At 36.4% G+C, this 20,853-nt stretch overlaps 1 protein-coding gene across 1 annotated transcript in view; it reads right to left on the minus strand.

Moving 5' to 3' along the window:
* The window catches only part of MATN2 (matrilin 2), a gene marked incomplete at both ends in the record, with an annotated part of 55,380 nt that overhangs the window by 14,206 nt on the left and 20,321 nt on the right, over positions 1–20,853 (minus strand). Inside the window, 10 exons of the mRNA XM_079533228.1 lie at positions 1,606–1,728; positions 1,943–2,065; positions 2,157–2,279; positions 2,637–2,759; positions 2,921–3,043; positions 4,621–4,743; positions 6,058–6,180; positions 9,912–10,034; positions 13,593–13,715; positions 17,607–17,729. Of these exons, the coding sequence (XP_079389354.1) occupies positions 1,606–1,728; positions 1,943–2,065; positions 2,157–2,279; positions 2,637–2,759; positions 2,921–3,043; positions 4,621–4,743; positions 6,058–6,180; positions 9,912–10,034; positions 13,593–13,715; positions 17,607–17,729 (1,230 nt within the window). The remainder of the gene's footprint in view (positions 1–1,605; positions 1,729–1,942; positions 2,066–2,156; positions 2,280–2,636; positions 2,760–2,920; positions 3,044–4,620; positions 4,744–6,057; positions 6,181–9,911; positions 10,035–13,592; positions 13,716–17,606; positions 17,730–20,853) is intronic.

Here is a 20,853-nt window from a genome sequence, read left to right on the forward strand (position 1 = left end):
AACAAAATAAAGGACAGTATACGTTATTTGAGGGGTGTTTGGAACAAAAAACCATTCTCACAATATATTGTTAATTAGTAGGTAGAAATACTAGAATTTCCATCTTTATGCATAAAAGTAAAAATATTAAAAATACTCAGATCTGAATTTTTCGAAATATAGGCTACAGACGATACTGTTAGAACGAAGAGTTTCATCAGTTGAGAAGCAGGTCACACAGTATCTACTGAAGAAACAGCAGTAACTCCAGATCAGTTGCAGCCAAGAGATGTAAAAAGATCTGGCTGAATAACATTTTGGATGCTTAATATCATTTTTGTTACCTCCTGGAACTCCATGGAAGTCCCAAAACACTAAAGTTTTCATCCCCAGAGCCTACACACACAGTGTTTGAAAAGTATAATGAGTTCACTGCAAGCCTGTCCGCTTGGCGTTAATCTGCATTCAAACAACCAAGTAGATAAATGTGGACTTTGATTTAGGAAAAATGAAAGAAAGAAAAATATTCAAGTTTATATTATGAAAAAATAGGTCTCAGATAACTAAATAAGAATCTTTTTAATTGATTATGAAGCTGGTTCATAATGCTCAGGGAATTCAGTAGGACATCAGTCTGGATATTCAATGAACCTAAATGGATTAACATTGGCTAGAGAGGTCTTCAGGATAAACTGTAAATGGGGAATCATCAAGTGCCTTTCTTTCTAAGAATGCGCCCTGCTCTCTACTGCTTAAAATTTTAATGAACAATATTAAAAATATATATAAAATAATCACTAATGAAGTTTACAGGTTACTTTATTGTTGAGAGAATGATAAATAAAAATACAGCTCTGCCAATGTAAGGAAACACAAACCTTTTTGCAAGCTGAGTAAAAACAAACTGTAAGCATTTTAAAATAACCAGAAGTAAACTTACATAATTTAGAAACAAAGAATGAAGGCTGTACTCATAAGATGTGGGACATCTATATGACTGAGAGTTTTAAAAGGCTTATGTTCATGGTATATAACTAGCTGAACATGAGCCTTAGGAGAATCGCATGGACTAACACTGTCTTTGGTCATAAAAGAAGGGAAGAATAAGAATTAGGTGGGTAACAGTTCCTGTATGCTGGACCCTGCTGTATGCTGTATTAGAGGACTCTGTACTATGTTCCACGTTGTGGCATCACCACAACAATACTGATAAATAGAAGCTTCAGGAGAGTAAGAAGAGATTTATGAGAGCCTGAAGGAATTTCACCTGCTTACTGTTTACTAAAACCATGTTAAGAGGCTAAGCTGATCAGTTAAATTATGGTCTACGTGAGTATACACAGAACTCCAACTCCTCACAATCAAATGAGGCAAAATCCTATGCTCCTATGCTTTTAACTATGCTTAAATCGTGACATAGTCTAAAAATGAAGTTCACATTTAAAAATGCATATTCTGACCTTAAAATTGATTGATTTTCTGAAAAACATTTTAAATTCAAACAATAATTTATAGAAATCTTGTGACCTACAGAGGACAATATTCCATTCTGACCACCATGAATCAGTGAATAATTTCGTAATAGAAGGGAAATTATATTTGCTCTTTTATTGACAAGCAACTTACTTCGGCATGTTTTCCCATCTTGCCTCAGTACAAATCCGTCATGGCATTGGCAAGTATATGAGTCATCAATATTAACACAAAGATGTTCACAGCCATGATTGACTGATTTGCAGATATCCTTACCTAGGAATAATGTAGATTTCATTTACTACAGTTTAAAATTGAGAACATTTCAAAAAATGTAGAGACTAAAAGTATTAAATTCCTAGTAAAATAAAGAATCTATCCTCCTTTTTATCGCATAAAATCACAAATCAGAAGACCTATTTGTAACACAACATGCTTCCTCAGTGACTCCAAAGTGAGAAAATTACAGTAACATCAATAATTTACTTACTTTTACATGTTTTCTCATCTTCCCTCAATACAAAACCCTCATAACACTGGCAAATGTATGAATTATCAGTGTTCACACAAACATGCTCACAGCCGTGGTCAACAGAATTGCAAACGTCTTTATCTGGAAAAACATAAGAGTGCCAGTATTTAAACCATGTCTGCAAATGCCCAGATTATAAAAGGAATCTTCTGTTAAAGGTAAGTACACTTACTTCTACATGTTTTTCCATCTTGTCTTAATGCAAATCCCTCGTAGCACTGGCAGACATACGACTCATCAGCATTAACACAAACATGTTCACAGCCATGGTCAACTGAACTGCAAATGTCTTTATCTGAGAACAGTTGATGGTTTTTGGTTAAAGCACATCTTCAATGTATATATTATGGAAGGAGAAGTAGTAGTTTTTATTAGGTTCACTGACATCATTCAAAGAAATGGACAAAAATTTAGGCAGAAAACACTTCTAGTTCTTGGTACCTGAAGAATTGTAGGCATCGTTTTTTGTTTGTCTTCAGTCATAGCAGTTTGGCTACTAAAGTATACTATTACTGTTCACCGAGTCTCTTACAAGCTTCTAGCAGGTATAACAACATTAATTCCACATTATGAGTAAGTTATGGAAGTGTTATTAGTTAAAATAATTCCACAAATCTACATACTATAGATAAAAGTCTACCAGAATACTTACTTCTGCATGTTTTCCCATCTTCTCTCAATAGGAAACCTTCATGACACTCACAAGCATAAGAGTCATCTTTGTTAACACAAATATGCTCACAGCCATGGCTGATTGATTTGCAGATGTCCTGTCCTGGGAATTAGTTAGATATAGATACAGTTTGGAATGATAACGTGTTCAAAAGGATCAAAAGGATGTTTTCTAGTGAGAAGTGAAGAAGTGATAAATACCTTTCTTTCTTTCCTTGCCTAATGCACATGCAAAAATGTTCTAAATATATATGGGTTACTCACTTCTGCATGTTTTCCCATCATCTCTCAATATGAATCCTTCACGGCACTTGCAGATGTAAGAATTGTCAGTACTAACACAAACATGCTCACAGCCGTGACTGACTGATTTGCAGACATTTTTACCTGAGAATAAATCAACAGATAAAGAACTGTGCTAGTTAAAGGCAAGATGTTTTGTCTTACAGCTTCCAGGTACTGAATATTCTTGTTCTTGCTGGTATTCTGGACTCAATTCAGCAAATCATTTACAGCACTTATGTAAGTTTTTATTGTAACAAAGAGCCAAATCTTTGTTCTACAATTTTTACAACCTTATTATTGTAAGGAAAAGTGCACTGCTTTGGTTCCAGAGTTTGTGTAACTTAATGCGTCCCCATCATGCAGGTTAATGTCCTGCAGAGATTTCCAAAAGCATTTAAACTCCACATCCACATTTCAAGTAAACTTCCTGGTGAAAAACCAGGATCTTTCCATCACCGTAATTTTACCTCCAGTAACAAACTTGTGCCCAAACCTGAAATAGTTAAGCTTTCTTTCCTTGGAGTTCAGATGGTATTTGTCATTTTTCTGTACACAAAAATTACAAGAGCTCAGTGTATGTTGTGCTTAAATGTAATGAGGAACAAATTGTATGATTCTGCTGTAGACTTTTAGAAAACTGTCAGCTGTAACTGGTTGAGCAAATGTTTCGTGAACTTTTCTGACATGTGATTTAGTTACAAATTATATTTCAAAATAAAATAAAATTACATCTACTTATTAATATTGGATAAACTAAACTTTCACTTTCTTCCCCATATCCTTTGTTTTCACATAAGGGCTGCTGCATAGACACAAAATTTCACTTGCTTTTGCAATATCAAACTGTAACTTCTTTTTGAGATAAGCAAAACTTATCTCTGTTCACACGGACTAACAAAGTAGGGTGTTGATGTGATATATGTAATACAAAGCTGATAAATGCAATACAGAACTGATAATACAGAACTTTTCTTTGTCATGTCAGTGTCTGGATTACTTAATTTTTTTTTATTCTTTTAAATGTTATTTAACAGAAGATGCTGATGGAAATCTTGGATATGATTGGCATTATAGAATACTTTATCCCTGTGTTTTCCAAAGACTTGTCCACAGTTCTTCTCTGATAACTTAGCATGCACTCCAATACCAGGGAAATTTTTTTATGCTTCTGTTATTCATCATAACTACATAATGTAGCCAAATGTATAATACAATTACGATATCTATTTTGCAATCAACCTTATCTCACACTGGGCAAAGGAATGAATATTCCATTAGTACTGAAGGCTCCTTTTTGCTATGTAAGTCTTTTGAAATGTTACATATTTTTGTCTTGATTTGAGAAGAAAACTATAGTTGTCTGATATAAGAATGTAAGTTGGAATCCAATGATTTTGGATCCACACCAGACACAGTTAATTTTATACATTCCAGACATTTAGGGTGTGACTCAGGTGCCTGGAAGTTTGCACTCAGTGCCACTTCAGATGCCCGCAAGCATCGAAGACCTGAACATAATGCTGGCAAACGTGACACCAAAGGGAAAATTGTGAGCTTCTGGAATCCTAGAGCATGTAAAATGTCACTGGAAAGCAACATTTAAGCAATCAAATCCTTCTTACAGTCTTATTTTCTTTTTATGTAATAAAAATCTAACATTGACTTGCTGAATAACTTACGTTTACATGTTTTTCCATCATTCCGAAGCCTGTATCCTTCGAAACACTGACAAGTGTAAGATTTGTCACCGTTTATACACAAATGCTCACAGCCATGATCACTCAGAGCACAATAGTCAACTCCTGCAGGAGCAATTGAAGTTATTGAAATAATTAACAATTAAACCATCATTTCTAGTATTTGCAAGGCATATAAGCACCAATTCTGTCCTTTATCTGATAATATGCATATATATACCTTCAATTAAATTTAAGAGGGCCCTGTGGTATACTTTGCATTAATTACTGTAAGTGGAGTTGAGAATGCGTAGCACAACTCAACAGAATCTGAGTCGCAGTGCTCACAGAGTGAATTACAAAAACCTGACACTTTAACGATGTTTTTATAAAAGACAGTGGCAATGACAGAGTAGGTGAACCTTCTTCAAAGATGGTGTCTAAATGATCTGACGTAAACACAGCAGGCAGAAAATCCCTGTGGGACCTCAGAGATGCTTGGCTTAGGCTAATCGAGCTTTTGCAAAGAATTGCAAACAAGACTTATGGAATATGGTCCATTTTTTCTTCTCAAATTTCCTAAGGGTTTCTTATTTGAAGTACCAAGACATAATATTCCCACTCTGCAGGCAGACTGACTACTTTTTATAGGCTACAGACACAGTATCACACTTCTTTCATTGTCAGAGTAGAAATCTGTTTACCACTCAGGTGTTCTCCCAGCTGTCTTAAGATACCTGCGCAACTGTGTATGACGCTAGTGTTGTGATTCCCAGATGTTTTCCTTTTAGGAGTGGTAAATGCTAAATGCTAATCCCTTCCACTCAGCTGCTCATTCAGTGTATCACAAAGTGCCGAAAAAACCTTTCATGATAGTCTAAAAAAAAAGGTTTCAGCAACTCATCTGGAGCTCAGCAGTAAGACATCCTATATCTAAATAAATACAAGGAGAGGGATGCATGGGCAAGAATCATTCAAAAGGTCTCCAGTGTATTGCATGGAGGGATTCTGGAAGCCACAGCATGGTTTTAATGCTGTTGATGGGTCTCCAATTACAGTCTGGAGGAAAATGACTGAATGGAAAAAAAAAAAAAAAAAACCCACAAAAAAACAACCCACATCTATTTTTACTACAAAGGAAAAACAGATTTCCCATTCACAAGTTCTTAAAAATACAGTTTGTCTATTTCTGATTTTTCAGCATTTCTTTCTGATAGCATTTGAATTATTTCTAGTAGATCCTGTCCCGATGCAGGATCAGGACCTTGCACTTGACCTCACTGAACTTCAGAAGGTTTGTGCAAGCCCACCTCTGGAGCCTGTCCTTGTCCCTCTGGATGGCATCTCTTCCCTCACCCTGCAGGTGTGTCCTCTTCTCTTTGTGAGAATAGAAACCTTTCCCATGTGGGCTGAGATCTAACATGTTTTCAGATGACTTACGTGTGCAGGTTCGTAGGTCCTCATTGATGACAAATCCTTCAGAGCACTGACAGACATAGGAGTCATCAGTATTTAGGCACAGTTGCTCACAACCGTGATTGCTTTCTGCACAGTGGTCCACTCCTATTATTTGTGTTAATAATTGAAGAAAGCACATTTTTTTTTAAGATACATACATCACAAAACTGTAGCTCGTGCACAATGCTCTTACAGAGCAAGGGAAAAAGATCAGTATATATTTTTTTATTTATGCAGTATCCCCATCTATGTTAGTAAACCGAATTAATCAACAACACCTAAGTGAAATGAATACAGCAACTCCACAAAGCAAACAACAAACTTGATAAAGCACAGATTTCCCTTGCCAAACTAACACAAAGTAAAGTCTCAAGGCTCTGCCTGGTATTACCCACAGGATCACACTTTCCTTCTTTAAAAGGCAAGACTCTCTTTTGTTCACCATAAAATTGTCTCCGAGAGAAAGGGAGTGTATTAACATCTACCATTTATTTGTTTTTCCTATTGTTATTTCGATTCTAACTAAGATAAAATCGAATATTTTTTGAATCTTATATGAAACAGACAGCACAAGGTGTAGGCTGAGATACGTGCACTTGCAAATGTACCATGTAATCTGCTGACTCTGTAAGTAGAGCAAAAGCACATTTGAGGAAAAAAAACTTCACAGCGAACTTTCTCATAACATTTTATTCCTGACTTCTTAATGACTATTTTTAGTTGTATAGGCTCAAATCACGTTAGCTTAACTTGATCAAATGTAGCAGAGTTCCTTCAGGCATGCACAGTCTCACATGTTTCTATTTGCAAATCATTCACAGATGTGACCAGACACGTCTGTAGCTGTCTACATAAAAAACAACAACAAAAAAGCAACAAACCTACACTTAATGTCAATTAACTTCATTTTAAATATTGACATCTATTTGTTTATTTAGCTAGGCAATGATGTTGCAGGACTGCAATGAGTCAGTCCAGATTTCCCATTATACATAAATAGAGATACATTGGCTTAAACAAGTGAAGCTGAGGTGAAAGTTTTTACTAGTTTAAGCAAGTTCCAGCTGGAACATTCTCCTTATTCCAAGGACTTACATCATCATGAAGAGGCTTGTGTAACTTCTTGGATCACATTAAAAATGTCCAAAAAAAAAGAGCTGTTTGGCGCCATCTTTTACAATACAAACACCTACACTAATGTGAATTTTAACATTTAAATGCTTTGGTTTCTTATGCAGAATCTTTTAACACATGCTTTCAAGACAGCTGCCTATTTGCAGGTTTTAGAAAATAGTATAAATGCACATTTCTTCACCATGTATGTTGCATTACATTTTATTTCTTTTTTCAACAATTCTAAGAAGGATGATAAGGGGAAGGGAGAGGGAAAGATCTATATGACTAATAAAAAAAGACAACCAGTGTCTTATGATACATTTATTTTTAGATATTCAACTTGTGATCGCCTAAAAACATAATTCTTAAAATGTTTTCAGCTCTTGCAACACATCCAAGTTTCCTTAAATATAGCCTTATCACAAATAGTTTATTTAAAAATAATACTCTCTGGCCTATAAACTATTTTTAACTTAATTGACAGCATTCCTTTGGCAATATATGTCAATAGTACATAAGACAAAAATGCTACCCATAATTTAGGTGATATGCAAAATAGTTCTCTGAAAAAAAAAAAGTATTTTCTGAAAAGCAGGTGAGAGCAAGTGGGCAGTGGTGTTGGTGTTCTCTGGTGCAGCGCTGGTCCTTCAGTGACATTCTTATTAATAGAGGGCATTTTATCAAACAGATTGATGAAAGTGTAAACATATGTAAGAAAGAAGTTTCTGTGCATCTCTATTCTATCTCTATTCTATGCATCTCTGTAACATATGTTAGTTTTGCGTGTGCTGCAGTTTAAACAGCATGGCTGAACAACTTTTCCCATTTATTAGGACTGGAGAAGATGACGCTTTAGTTCCGTGTTAAATCTGGGATCTTACTACAGCATTACTAGAGCTCGCTTGTGGCTGACTTTACAGAAACACAGGTTTGCATAACTCAGAAAGATCTCAGAAAGGACTCAGGGGCATTTTCTCATTCTATTCACACCTCACCCCACTGCAGTAACAGCTGCTGCAGTTCACGAGATGCTCACTTCTACATGTATTGTGATCACGTGGCAGGACGTATCCAAGATGACATTTGCACATAAATGACTCTCCTGAATTAACACATTCATGTTCACAGTCATGCTGACCTAACTCACAGATATTTACCTACAGAGAGAGAAAAACGGTGAAGAATTCAAACCAGCCAGGAAGGTTTCTTAAGTACAACAGCTTGGAAAGACTCACTTTCCTTAAATGGTACCAGATTCTATGATCTGCACAACTTTTAAAGCTGTGTACATCTGATAATGACTTGAGGATCTAAGAGCTGTCTCTGAATACTTGGCTAGGCAAGACTGAGCTTAGACTTTACACTCTTGCTCCAGCAGTCGTTAGAATCTATGCTCTCTGGTGGAGGAGGAATGTCTGGTTATACATAATGAGTTTTTTTTCCCTGATGTTATGAAGAGGGCAAAAGATTTACAGCCAAATTCAAAAACCCTAAAGTTAAGGAAAAGTAAAGTACCCCAGTTTGTCCTTAATTCTCAATTAAATCCTAGGCAATAAGAATTTGAGACGATACAGTCCTTTTGCTCCTATGCTCACCAAGACACATCCATTCTATAAAAATCTGGATGTATTGAAACACCATATAAATATTAAAAGTGAGAATAGCATGGATTGCTGTACAAACAGCACTGCATCAACAATCAAAGAATCACAGAGTGTCCTGGGTTGAAAACATCCTGCGGTTTAAAACCTACTGTTTAAAATCTGCTGTGTGCAGGGTTACCAACCACCAGACCAGGCTGCCCAGAGCCACATCCAGGCTGGCCTTGAATGACTCCAGGGATGGGCATCCTTGGGCAACCTGTTCCAGTGTGTCACCACCCTCTGTGTGAAAGTGCTTCTTAGAGATGCTTCTTAGAAAGCATCTCTAAGACTGAAAGAAAACAGTTTCAAAAATACATACAAGTTATTAGAGTCAAGAGACAATAATTGTATTGCTCTAACCAAGCTTCCTATTCATAGAATATCAGCAGTAAAATCCCTCCCCTTCCCCACTCCCCCCAGGACTGTGTCACCAGATCAAGCTAGTTATTTTATTGACAGCATTACACTGAAAACCTGTGTGACTCCGAATCCCTGCTTGGAAAGAGCTGTAACACAAACAGTATTTGTGAAGTAAATAATATGTATAATTGGTTTATAATCCCAACATTACTGAGGCTGTTTATACAGTTTGAAGGAAACTGTATGGAGTTTCATGTTTGATTTTAAGTTGCTTTTCATAACTACATTACAATCTATTACTTACTCACAGCTAATGAGGTAAATTTGTTCTTGGCTAAAACAACACTGGAAAGCAAGATGAAATTAAAAATAAAACCAAAAACTAAAGAAGACTGTTTATGTCACTGTAAGACAAAGCAACAAAGTTTTAAAAAGAGTAGTAAACTTCTTGGTCTTGAGCTGATATTGGTTCCTTTATTACTCCTCAAGTTTTACCCAATCTCTTAAAAAATGTTTAATACACAACCTACTCTACAAAGCAGCAAACTGGGTATCTTTCCGATATGAATGGCTCAGGTAAAATTTGAGTTTATAAAGAAAGATTTGTTTCAAACTTTATTATAGAGAAAACTTTCACCCTTTCAGAAAGGAGAGCATTCACATAAGGTTTAAGAAATGAAAGCAGATGAACTTCACTATGTCCAAAAGATTACTCACTTTTGCATGTTTTCTTATCTGGATTAAGTCTAAACCCTTCTTGGCATCGACAGAAATAGGAATCATCTGTATTAACACATTCCTGTTCACAGCCATGGTCCTGAAGAGCACAGTAGTTTGGTCCTAAGTGGGAAGAACTCAGGTCATTGATAAATATAATTTCCCAGAAGTAGGCTAGGTAAAAAACACTTAGCTAATTTTTTTTTCTTTAGGTACTTTTTTTTTTCCATATGCACCATTTGTAACTTATTGTAACATATTGTTTCAAATTGTGAAAATAACATGTTCACCATCTAAAATGTCTGCTGAATTTGGGTATGCCAGATATGCATACTTAAATGAATTCTTGAAAAACACATGCACTACATGCAGTACAGAAATTAGAAAACTAAATATTTCTTAATATTTCGTGGCTCAGTCCTACACACTATCTCATCAGAACTGCCTTTTTATTTTACTCAGAGGAAGTTTGATATGATCTGTTACGTACTTGCAAATTATTATTCCCAGAGATAATTAGCTTCCTGGAGAAAGAACTGTTCTTTTCTTGTATGTGTGGTGATCTAATGCAATTGAGCCTTTACACGTTTTGAAAGCATTCACCAATAAACCAAGCAGTAGCAGTGCCAGAAATCCCCTTGTTAATTCAGTAGCTAGGAATTACCTCTGCCTTCCTCACCAACAGTCTGAGTTTACCGCTCTCTTCACACAGAGTAGTCTGCCAGTGTTGGCAGGAGTCCCCTAATGAGCTGTGCTCCTTTTATTTCATTCTGAAAAAACTGGAGTAAACCTCAGAAAAAAACTGTAAGACACGCATGACTGTGCGATAACATTCACATTTTCAAACTTTTCTTTGAAGCTATGAGCACTGAAGCTTACTTTCAATTTTTGAAAGAAAAAACATGATTCTAAGAAAATCACAAGCTCTCGGGAGCTGCAGCCATTGGCCCTGGCCTGTTTACTGATACTGTGATCTGGTCTACCAAGGGGGTGGTGGAAAAGACAACTGATCTGATTATCAGGTCAGTGTCTATCACAGATGAAAATTCAAAGACTAAGAGAGATCCCTGATTACAGTTTATGATGCTAGAATAAGACTTTCAAAATGTTTGAAAAGCTTGGCTCAAAGGACACTGTGATGGATCATTTGTTACATCTTTACTTACTAATGTTCGTTTGCTGTGGATTTTCTTCCCCCCCAAACCAGCTTGTTATTTATTTTCAATGCTTCTAAGAGCTCATCTGCATTTCGCCCAACGCATTTGGAGCCCAAGATAATATTGGAAAGTGTTAGGGTCCTTAAAGGAACAGCCTATCCAGTACACCATGTATCACAGTACACCTACACAGTACACAGTGGCACTGCTGGTGCCACTAGGACTATGACACTAGCTGAGTAGCACCTGTGATGGAAAGTCCCTTGGGATTTATGGTGAATGTGATCTTGAATTCAAGACAACAATGTAAATCACTGCAAATAAAGAAAACTTCACATTGGAACACACAAGTGAAGCACAGCAAGCAGAAATTACTATCGCTCCTCCTCTCAACACTGGTGAGGTCACATTGATGTACATTGCTCTGCAACAGTACTTCCCCACACAGTTACAGGCAATAAATGCAAGAGGGCTCAACAAAAGCCTACTAATGTTGTCCAGGGCATTCTGCACATGACCTGTTCAGAGTACTTCAGGATTCTTATCTTACCTAGCCTGGTGAAGTGGAAGACTATGTCATTACAAAGGTAGTGGATCTAAACCTTTCTTGGTAGCGTCAGATGATAAAACAAGGATCACTGACTTGGGTGATTCAGGTTTGGCATGGGAAAAAGTTCTTCACTAGAAAGACAGACCAGCAGTGAAACTGGCTGCACAGACAGGTTGTGGATTCTCTATTGGAGCTTTCTGAGATTCAATTAGACAAAACTATAGTTGACCTCATCTTGTGGCAGCTCCACTTTAAAGAAAAGGCTGAAATAGATGACTTCCAGAGATTCTGTCCAACCAACATTTGAAAGCTTTAATGCTTGGAACACAAAAACAGCAGCACATGATCAGACTGAAGATCTATATAGCCCAATGTCCCATCTCCACCAATAATTAAAGCAGAGGACAGAAATAGGATGAGTGGGAAATACTGCTTTCACAGAACGTTCTCTCAGCTTCCAGAGTCTATAGCTCATCAAGTTAAATAGGTTAAAACAATTCATAGGATCAGACAATAAGCTACAAACAACTCAAGACATAAACTATTATGTAAAAGATGCAGTTTGAAAGTCTTTGATCAATTCAAATTGGAAGAGAAAACACTGATTAAAATTCCTGATCTTAAATTGAAGGAATTCGCAAGAATTTTTGCCTGGGCAGTGGAATGCACTTACACTATACTAGATTTCCAAAACATATGGATATGGAAGTACAAGAGAATTCAGGCAGCTCTTAGCTGACAGATATTTGACAAATGGGCTTCTTCATACAAACTACAAGCAACATGAACTGATTTCAAGTATAATCTGTCCCTTGGGGATGAAGTAAATTCATCTCTCTGAATTCTCTGATTGTTTATTTAGAAATCAGGTGTCTGGTCTGGCAAAACATGTAGCTCCCTATACAGTCAAGGAAAATACAGGAGAGGTATGACACCTTCTGGAAGTATGTCTCTTTTTAAGGATCATGAGGTCAGATGTACAGTTTGAATTAGACATTTTCTTTCTAAATATTAAGTGAAACAGGTATCAAGCTTAATGCCCAGAGCAATCTTCTCTTAAGATAAAGATGCCCTTGGTAAAAACACAGAAATGCAGTGCTATATTTAGGATTTTTTTTTTTTTTTTTTTTTTGAGAAAAAATAGTTCTTCTCATTATTAGATAACAAGCTAAATTTATCACTGGTGTCAGCAATTCCACTCACCTAAAAACTAATGAGGTTTTTCTAGCTATAAATGCAATGGTCTGTCTTTACAAGAAAAAAAGTCAATTAGGACTGTATATCAAGGCTTTCCCTTCATACTTCCTGAAGTTCATTATTACATTAAACTCTATGGAGAACTAAGGGAAGCCTTGGCAAGAGTATTTTCTGGTCTGTATGTTCGCTTTCACTTTATATCTCTTCCAATACCAGTAACTTTAGAACTTGTTGGTCCAGTGCCAATTAAATTTGAGAAACAAGCAAACCTCTGAAGTTATTATAGCCTGGTAGAAACATGGAAGCTTTGTAGAGGCTGCTCATATTCCCAGAGATACCTCTGGCACAAGGTATCAAAGAATACACTATGGAAGAAAATCCATAGGAAAATAGGCTGCAGTGTCTCTTCTGATGTGGGACTATTTACTCTGTTTAATTTTAGCAGCCAAGACGATTACAAATCCTCTTGTACAGCCTTATTCACCTAGGTAGGGAGATGATACTCTAAATGAAAAATCTGGATAATCAAAGAGACTATGCAAGACAAGCTCAAACTATTGGAACAGGAGCCTGTTCATAGAAGGGGCCTCTACATCTACATCCTCTCCATAAAAACAAACTAATGCTCAAAACAGCTTTATTAACTTTTATGACATTTGGCTTCAAGGGCACTCTATCATTTTCTATACCCGACATACTGTTCAGTGTTCCCATGAACAATGAGAACTAGAAAGAAGGAGTACATACTGTTCATAATTAAACCTTATAATAACTTACTTCTGCAAGTTCTTTTGTCTGGATTTAAAATGAACCCTGGGTGGCATCTACAGTAATAAGAGTCTTCTGTGTTAACACATTCATGTTGGCAACCTTGATTATCCACAGCACAGTAGTCTACAACTGAAAAAGAACAAGAGTAACATGTATAATTAGAAATAGAAAATCAGAACTATTATACATACAAATTATATACTAGTTACACACAGTAGCTACAAGAGAAGGAAAAGCTGACATAATTTTTGTCCAAAAGAGCCTTTCTGCAAAAAGCAGCGCACTTCAAATTAGATTTCACGAGTCCCACATTATTTCTCCTACTTTCTGAACATTTATCAACTCTGTCAGGAACTTTCTCACTGTGTTTTCTCAAATCTGGAAACCATGCCTCGCTCATTAGCTCTGTCCAGATCTTCATACTGTAGACCAGGAAGCTGCAGAATTTATTTTATTTAGTTTTGTCTTCTGTATGTCCAGATCCAGCCCTGGTATTGCTCTGGTTTTCTTTAATTCCTTCCTAGCTCTATTAGTTATCAAGACCTGTCCCAGCAGCCTGAATACATGAGAGACTGACAGCAATACCTTCTACTTTGCTCCAGAATCATCCTGTAAAATCAGGCACAACTATGAGGCCTGAGAGCTTCAGCTGATTTTCACTGCTATTTTGCTTATACAATGCCATTTGTGGGAAAGAAATAAAACACTGTTATTCTAGTCACATATTTTTTAAGTCTGGTCATGTATTACACAAATGCGTATTTGCAAGATAGATTGCCAAAAGGGTATTAATGTAATACTTCAGAGTTTACTCAGACACACTCATATGAAAGCACTAAGGAAGTAAAATTAATTGTGTTTAATTTTGTTTTTTGCTTTATTTCTTTACACGTTAAGCTGTTTCCTTACACTGAAGGCCTTAGAAGAAATCAGAGACAACTCACAAAGCAGGTGTCCTGCCCCCAAAAGCTGCCAGGCCCACTTCAGGCAAGTTTATTCAACTCTTAATGTATCTAACACAGATGTTTATTGAGACAGTTTCCCCATCTTTGCCAACTGAGTAATATTTTTTATGACTCTATACTCTATGCTGCTGACCCTCCCAAACTACTTCTAAGAGTGAGTAGTTTGTTTTAATTATCTCATTTTTTTCTCTGTAATGGACTTCTCTCTGCAAACAATGCACACTCAGGTATACTAAGATACTGAAGGTCATCTAGTCAGGAAAGTAAGTAACCTAGTTAGTTACCTAGAAAGAGCTTCTTTTAAGCCTCTGGAATACTTGAGCTGAATTAAGCCAAATTAGATTACTTACTGGCTACCATGTGAAAACATTTTCCTGGCAAGTAGCTTCCTGTTTCCAGACCAAACAGCATCATATAAAAACATATTTGCTGAGTATCTACTACAAGGATCTAAAGTGTTATATAATTAGTCAGATTTCCTCTTAAATTCTAACCAAATGCACATCTTCAAGTGTTTTAGAAGACACATTAGCAAATAAGTACACAAAAAATACATAATTTTTTTTCTATACATCATCATCCCTAAGAAGCAGTCCATATAAATCACTTCCACTTTGCATTTAAACTTCAGTAAACATGCAGTTCTGCCAAAATACCTGTAACTGCCCAACTAATGATTAGGAAGTTGAGAGACAACTAAAATAGGTCAACTAGTCTTAGAATCCTTCATGATCAACACTGTTTTGGAGATGCATATTTATCTTTCCACTCCCTCACTGAGCCCTTATTCCACACAGACTTGGCCTTGCAGACTGGCATTATTAATCTGCCTACAATTTAATTTCACTTTCAGCTTCACATTTCATTTTGGTAGCCCTTGCTTAGAAGTGAAACTTGCCAACAGGCTGTCAATCAGCAAGTAAGCTGCCAGTGAACTTACATCTTCCTTAAAAAAATTGGGAAGAATTATAAACTTACATATCATATACTGAAGCACTGTAATCTACTGTAAATATACAAAATCTATAAAAGACCAATGCAGAATGATATTCTCCTCATTTCTGTTAAGTCTTACTATTTTCTCATTTCTGTACTGTCAAGATATTGAAACCAGAATGTTAATGCTTAATGTTAACCATGACTGCTTCAATATAATCTTTTTCTAAAAGAATGACAGTAGTATTTTGCACAAGCAAGCAATGAATCCAGTTGTCATCTCCCCTGATTTGCTCCACCATGTTTTTCTTGCTTAGAAGTAGTTACCAAGATGTGAGAGCCGTCTTTTGCTTCCAGTTACCAGTTCTGCACTCTGGCTGCTCATGTTGTCCTCTCCGGCCTGCAGGCAGCACAGATCACCCTTCTCTGCTATTGCTGTATCACTACTAATGTCTACATGGGTTTTTAGTCTTAAGAGAATGAAATATGTTAGGAAAAAGGGTGGAATAAACCCTAGGAAGAAATGGTAACGTTAAGTTAGAAGAATGAAAAATAAAGTGAGGAAGGAGAAAAGGAGACTAATGGAAGACCAGTTAACACTTAGAAACAAGCCAAAAAATGCGTCAGTGCCAGGACTGCAGACAGGTGCCAGCAGCCAAATCACTGCCAGGTGAAGAGAGCCCGAGCCCAACAGCTGCAGCAGCATTGCAGACAGTCCACCGGTGCCAGGAAAGACAGCAACACCAAGAAGATGGAGAGAGTGGGACTAATACTGAGAAGACTGCCTGCTCAGCATAATGGAGAAAGTAGGGCTCATCTCCACCATACTAGAACTGACAGGATTTTGGTCATATAAAAGACAGCTAACTGAAAAGCTGCTTAAAAAGGCAGACGATGCTGCTCTGCTAGCCACAATTACTGCTGAAAATACTGCTTAATCTACACATTTTTCACAAATTTGCTTGTCCATTCAGTGGCCGCTTTAAATGGATGCACTGTAATCTCCTGTTGTGAGATTTTATTAACTTATTGCCATCCAGGTAAATGTCTGACAGCTTTGTGGATAAAACAATTAACATGGCCTTTGGTCCTTAAATAGAAAAATTAGCCCCTCAGAGAACAGGAAAAGAACAAAATAGTAATAACAGCTCATGGCACTAAGTATGAATGTATCAGATGAAAATATATGGTAAAAAGAACCACGGATACAAGAACCTGCCAAGAGAAGTCATGAATTTTCATGTTATCTTTCATGCTATTCTAAGTAAAAAAAAAAAATTAAAACCTCCTTTTTGTGTCCCAAGTGAAATGCAAGTGGAATTTTCAATTTCATACATAAATTATATCTATTTTGCACCTCAAAATAGGATTATTCTGCAAGATAATCACTCTATGAAAGTAATAAAAGAGAGACTGTATTACATTAGAGTTCTTAAAAAAGCCAAACAAACAAGAAAGTGTAAATTGTTGGAAACTGGTTTTCCTGGTAATTTGTGGTGGCCTATGGCAAAACTTGGGGCCAAGCATTCAACTTGGATTTACTTCCATGGAAACTCAGCATGTGCTTGAAATTAAGCACGAATTTAAGTGCTTGCCTGAAGAGAATACCTAACAAATTAAACATTTTTTCTTTAAAGACTCTCTAGGTTATTATGTATGAGTGTGTGCTTGTGTGCATGAGTGTTAGTGTATGCATTTGATTCTAGAAGATAATATTTTCCTGAAATGTGTGGGATGTATGAGAAGGGTGACAGCCTAACATTTGAAAAATATTTACTGTATATTAATGAGGAAGAAGTAAGAAGTGAGATACATGTTTGGTAATAATGTTTTCCTTGAAAAATTGTTATATTACATATCACGTCAGTACAATGTTGGTCACCTGCATGGATATACAGTAAAACATTACATACATAGTTCCAAGTCAATAGTGTTACTTGCTGTGTGAAATTATAGGCAAAGACTTAAAAACATGCCAACATACATTCTTCTATCTTTATCACTCATGAGAGAGGAGAGCTTCCCATCATTATGAGGTCTAAACTGGTCATTACTTTACATTCGACCTCTCTTTGGTTTGTTTCAAGAGATAAACACAAATGGCTAAGCTCATACTCACCAACACAATTCTTTCCATCTGCATCAAGCTCATACCCTTCATAACACTGACAGACATAAGACCCAGGCGTGTTCACACAAATCTGCTCACAGTTATGCTTCTCCACAGCACAAAGGTCTTGAGCTACAAGGCAGAATGGCACAAATATGAAGTTCTTCGACCTTCTATATTGCACAGGTTGACTATAGATTGAAAATGAATTTCAGGAAGCTATGAAGAGCTCTTTAGAATTGAACTAATTTTAGCAAAGAACATGCCAATATTCTGTCAAAGAAAATGAAAATGAAAAGATTCATGAACATTTAATTTCTGAGTTTTATCATTTTTCTGTTTCATGCAAAATACAAGTTACCCCTCCCAACAACAAGTCTCATTAGCAAAATTACTACAGCAAACAAGGTCAGTTCAGTTCCTGGTGTAATGAAGCACAATTGTCTGCCTTTAACACAGACCAAAAAGAGTGGCTTTCTGAGAATCCCAAGTTTCCCCAGTGAAATCCCTGGAAGGCAGAGTACTTTGTGTTGCTCAGGATCAGGCCTGGAAACTGCTCAACACATAATTATAATTTACAGCTACAAAAAAAAAACCCACGTTCTGGAACATGTTTAAGGACATTAGCCAAACAAATACTAATTTTATTTTATAGCTCTCTGCTTCATATCATGTGGCATGATGAACAGCATAAACAGTAATTTAACTCTCTTGTTCCAATATAAACATCCAAAAATAAGTAATTTTTTTCAGTCATATATGCTCTTTTGTACTATTTTGTGTATTAACATAAGATTTGAGTGTAACTACAGAAGAATGAAAGATATGAAACTAAACAAGCAGTGCAATGAGTATAGAACAGCCATTATCTGCCATAGCCACTTTTCTCTAGAAAAGTTAGATCAGATTTGGTGAAAGGAGCAAAAAAGAGGTTTTCATCCTTGCATGAATACAAAACCACCTCAATGATTTCCATCTTTTGCATGGATGCAAAACCATCTAAATAAAAAAAAAAACAAAAAACATCACAAATGCAAGAACATTTTATGTTGAACAAAGGAACATTTTTTTCTGGATTTTGTTCTGGAAGATAGGTGAGTTGAACTTTTTTTTTCCTTTCATGTGGAATGCAACAAATCACAAATACAGCACTTTTTTTTCTTTCATAGAATCATGGAATCACAAGGTTGGGAAGGACCTACAAGATCATCTAGTGCAACTGTTCTCCCACTACCACAGCTACCACAAGCACTAAACCATATCTCGTAGCTCCTCATCCAGATGCCTCTTGAACACTGCCAGGGATGGCGACTCCACCAACTCCCTGGGCAGCCATTCCAGTGCCTGACCACTCTCTGAGAAAAAAAGAGAGAAAATGTTTTTCCTTATGTCTAACCTAAATCTCCTCTGGTACAACTTGTGGCCATTTCCTCGGGTCCTGTTTGTGGCCTAGGAAAAGAGGCCAAACCCCTCCTCATCACAACCTCCCTTCAGGAAGCTGTAGATGAGGTCTCCCCGAGCCTCCTCTTCTCCAGACTGAACAATCCCAGCTCCCTCAGACAGCCCTCGTAAGACTCCAGACCCCTCACCAGTTTCGAAGCACTTCTCTGGACACGTTCCAGGGCATCAATGTCCTTCTTGTAGTGAGGGACCCAAAACTGAACACAATACTCGAGGTGTGGCCTCACTACTGCTGAATACAGGGGGAAGGACTTCCATGCAGAACTGAAATGCATTAAGTAACAAAACTACCATCCACTCAAAAGAGGAATGCCCTTCAGTCTGGAGCAAAGCTGTTAATTCATTGCTGATTTAAGTCATTTGGCTAAGGGCTTGTAAGAACTGAACAGTGACATGCTGTACTCTCACAACATAAAAAAGAGTTCCAAAAGTTGAAAAGAATATATATTTATGTTCACACAGTTCATTTTTTATTCACTGTTTAATTTAGTAAGTATTAAAATATACATGTGAGGAAACTGTTCACGAACGAGCTAAGAAGTACACTCAAAACTTAGATAAATATATCTGTTTTATGTTGATCATGTACTGCACTAAACATCAATATAATGCAGATTTATTTTACTTAGAGTTCAAGTGAAGAACATGTTGTCCCTGTGCATGGGTGAAAAATAACTTCGAAAGTAACTAACATGGTCACAGACTTCGGGCTCTTCTATCACTACTGCTCAGCATCATTCCAAAAACAAGCAGCCCAGTTTCTCCAGCTTTGGTCCCCTTTACTCATGAATTCTGTTATTTCTCTGAGCTTTTATACTGTTTTAATTAATATAAACTATTTATATGATTTACAGTCTAATCTTAGATTTTGAGTGCAACTGTCAAAACTAGTTTATAGTTTGGTAATGTAGAACAATAGGCTACAAATACATGGAATGACTTGTGTCCCTTTCATATTTAGCAAACTTAGATCTACTACCATCTGGTTGATGATCAAAACAAGTACATAGTCAAGCATATCATGTGTGATAGATAAATAGGGAAAACTGTGTCATAACAAAATTTTTTTTAAATGAATAGTAAAGCAGTGAATTGTAAAAGTTGTATAAAAGCAGCACATGCTACCATGCATAGGTCATCAGGAGGAAAACTCCATATCATTCCAAAACTGTCTTGAAAATTAATCTGTAATTTGCAGCAGTGCAGTGAGCATAAGCTGAACTACTGGCTAATAAAAACAATGAAAATAAAACACAATACAACAGAAGACACAATAAACTATTTTTCATACTCACAATTAAAATTTTTTCTATTTTGTACCCTTAGTTGAACCAAATTTATTTTCCAGTTTTAGCAGTATTATTCTCCGAATTCAATTGTCTAAACTGATGTTAGGGGTGAGGACAGAAAAAAATGTGTAAGAAGAAATTTTAAGAAAGGAGAGATTTTGTATTTTAAGTAAATTCCAGAACAATGATGAAAGAAATAGATACAAAACTCTTAAATGAGAAGAACTTTAAAAGGGGAAAAATGGGAAGAAGTAGTTAGGGAAGATTACTGAAATATGATTGAAGAGTTGGAGCCTTCATTTGGGATTCCAACCACTCATTTTGGAAGTACAAATACATGGAAGCATAGAGAATAGGCTGTCTAAAAACTGTTCTTGTCACTATTCTTGTTTGGCTCAGCTGCTAAACCAAGCAATAATTAGGAAATATTTCAGATTACATTTAATTTTTTTGCTTCTTCTTAAAGAAACAAAAGCCGGAATAAACATACAAATAAATGTTGAATA

The sequence above is a fragment of the Tetrao urogallus genome, assembly GCF_951394365.1.
Source record: "Tetrao urogallus genome assembly, chromosome: 3".
NCBI lineage: Eukaryota > Metazoa > Chordata > Aves > Galliformes > Phasianidae > Tetrao > Tetrao urogallus.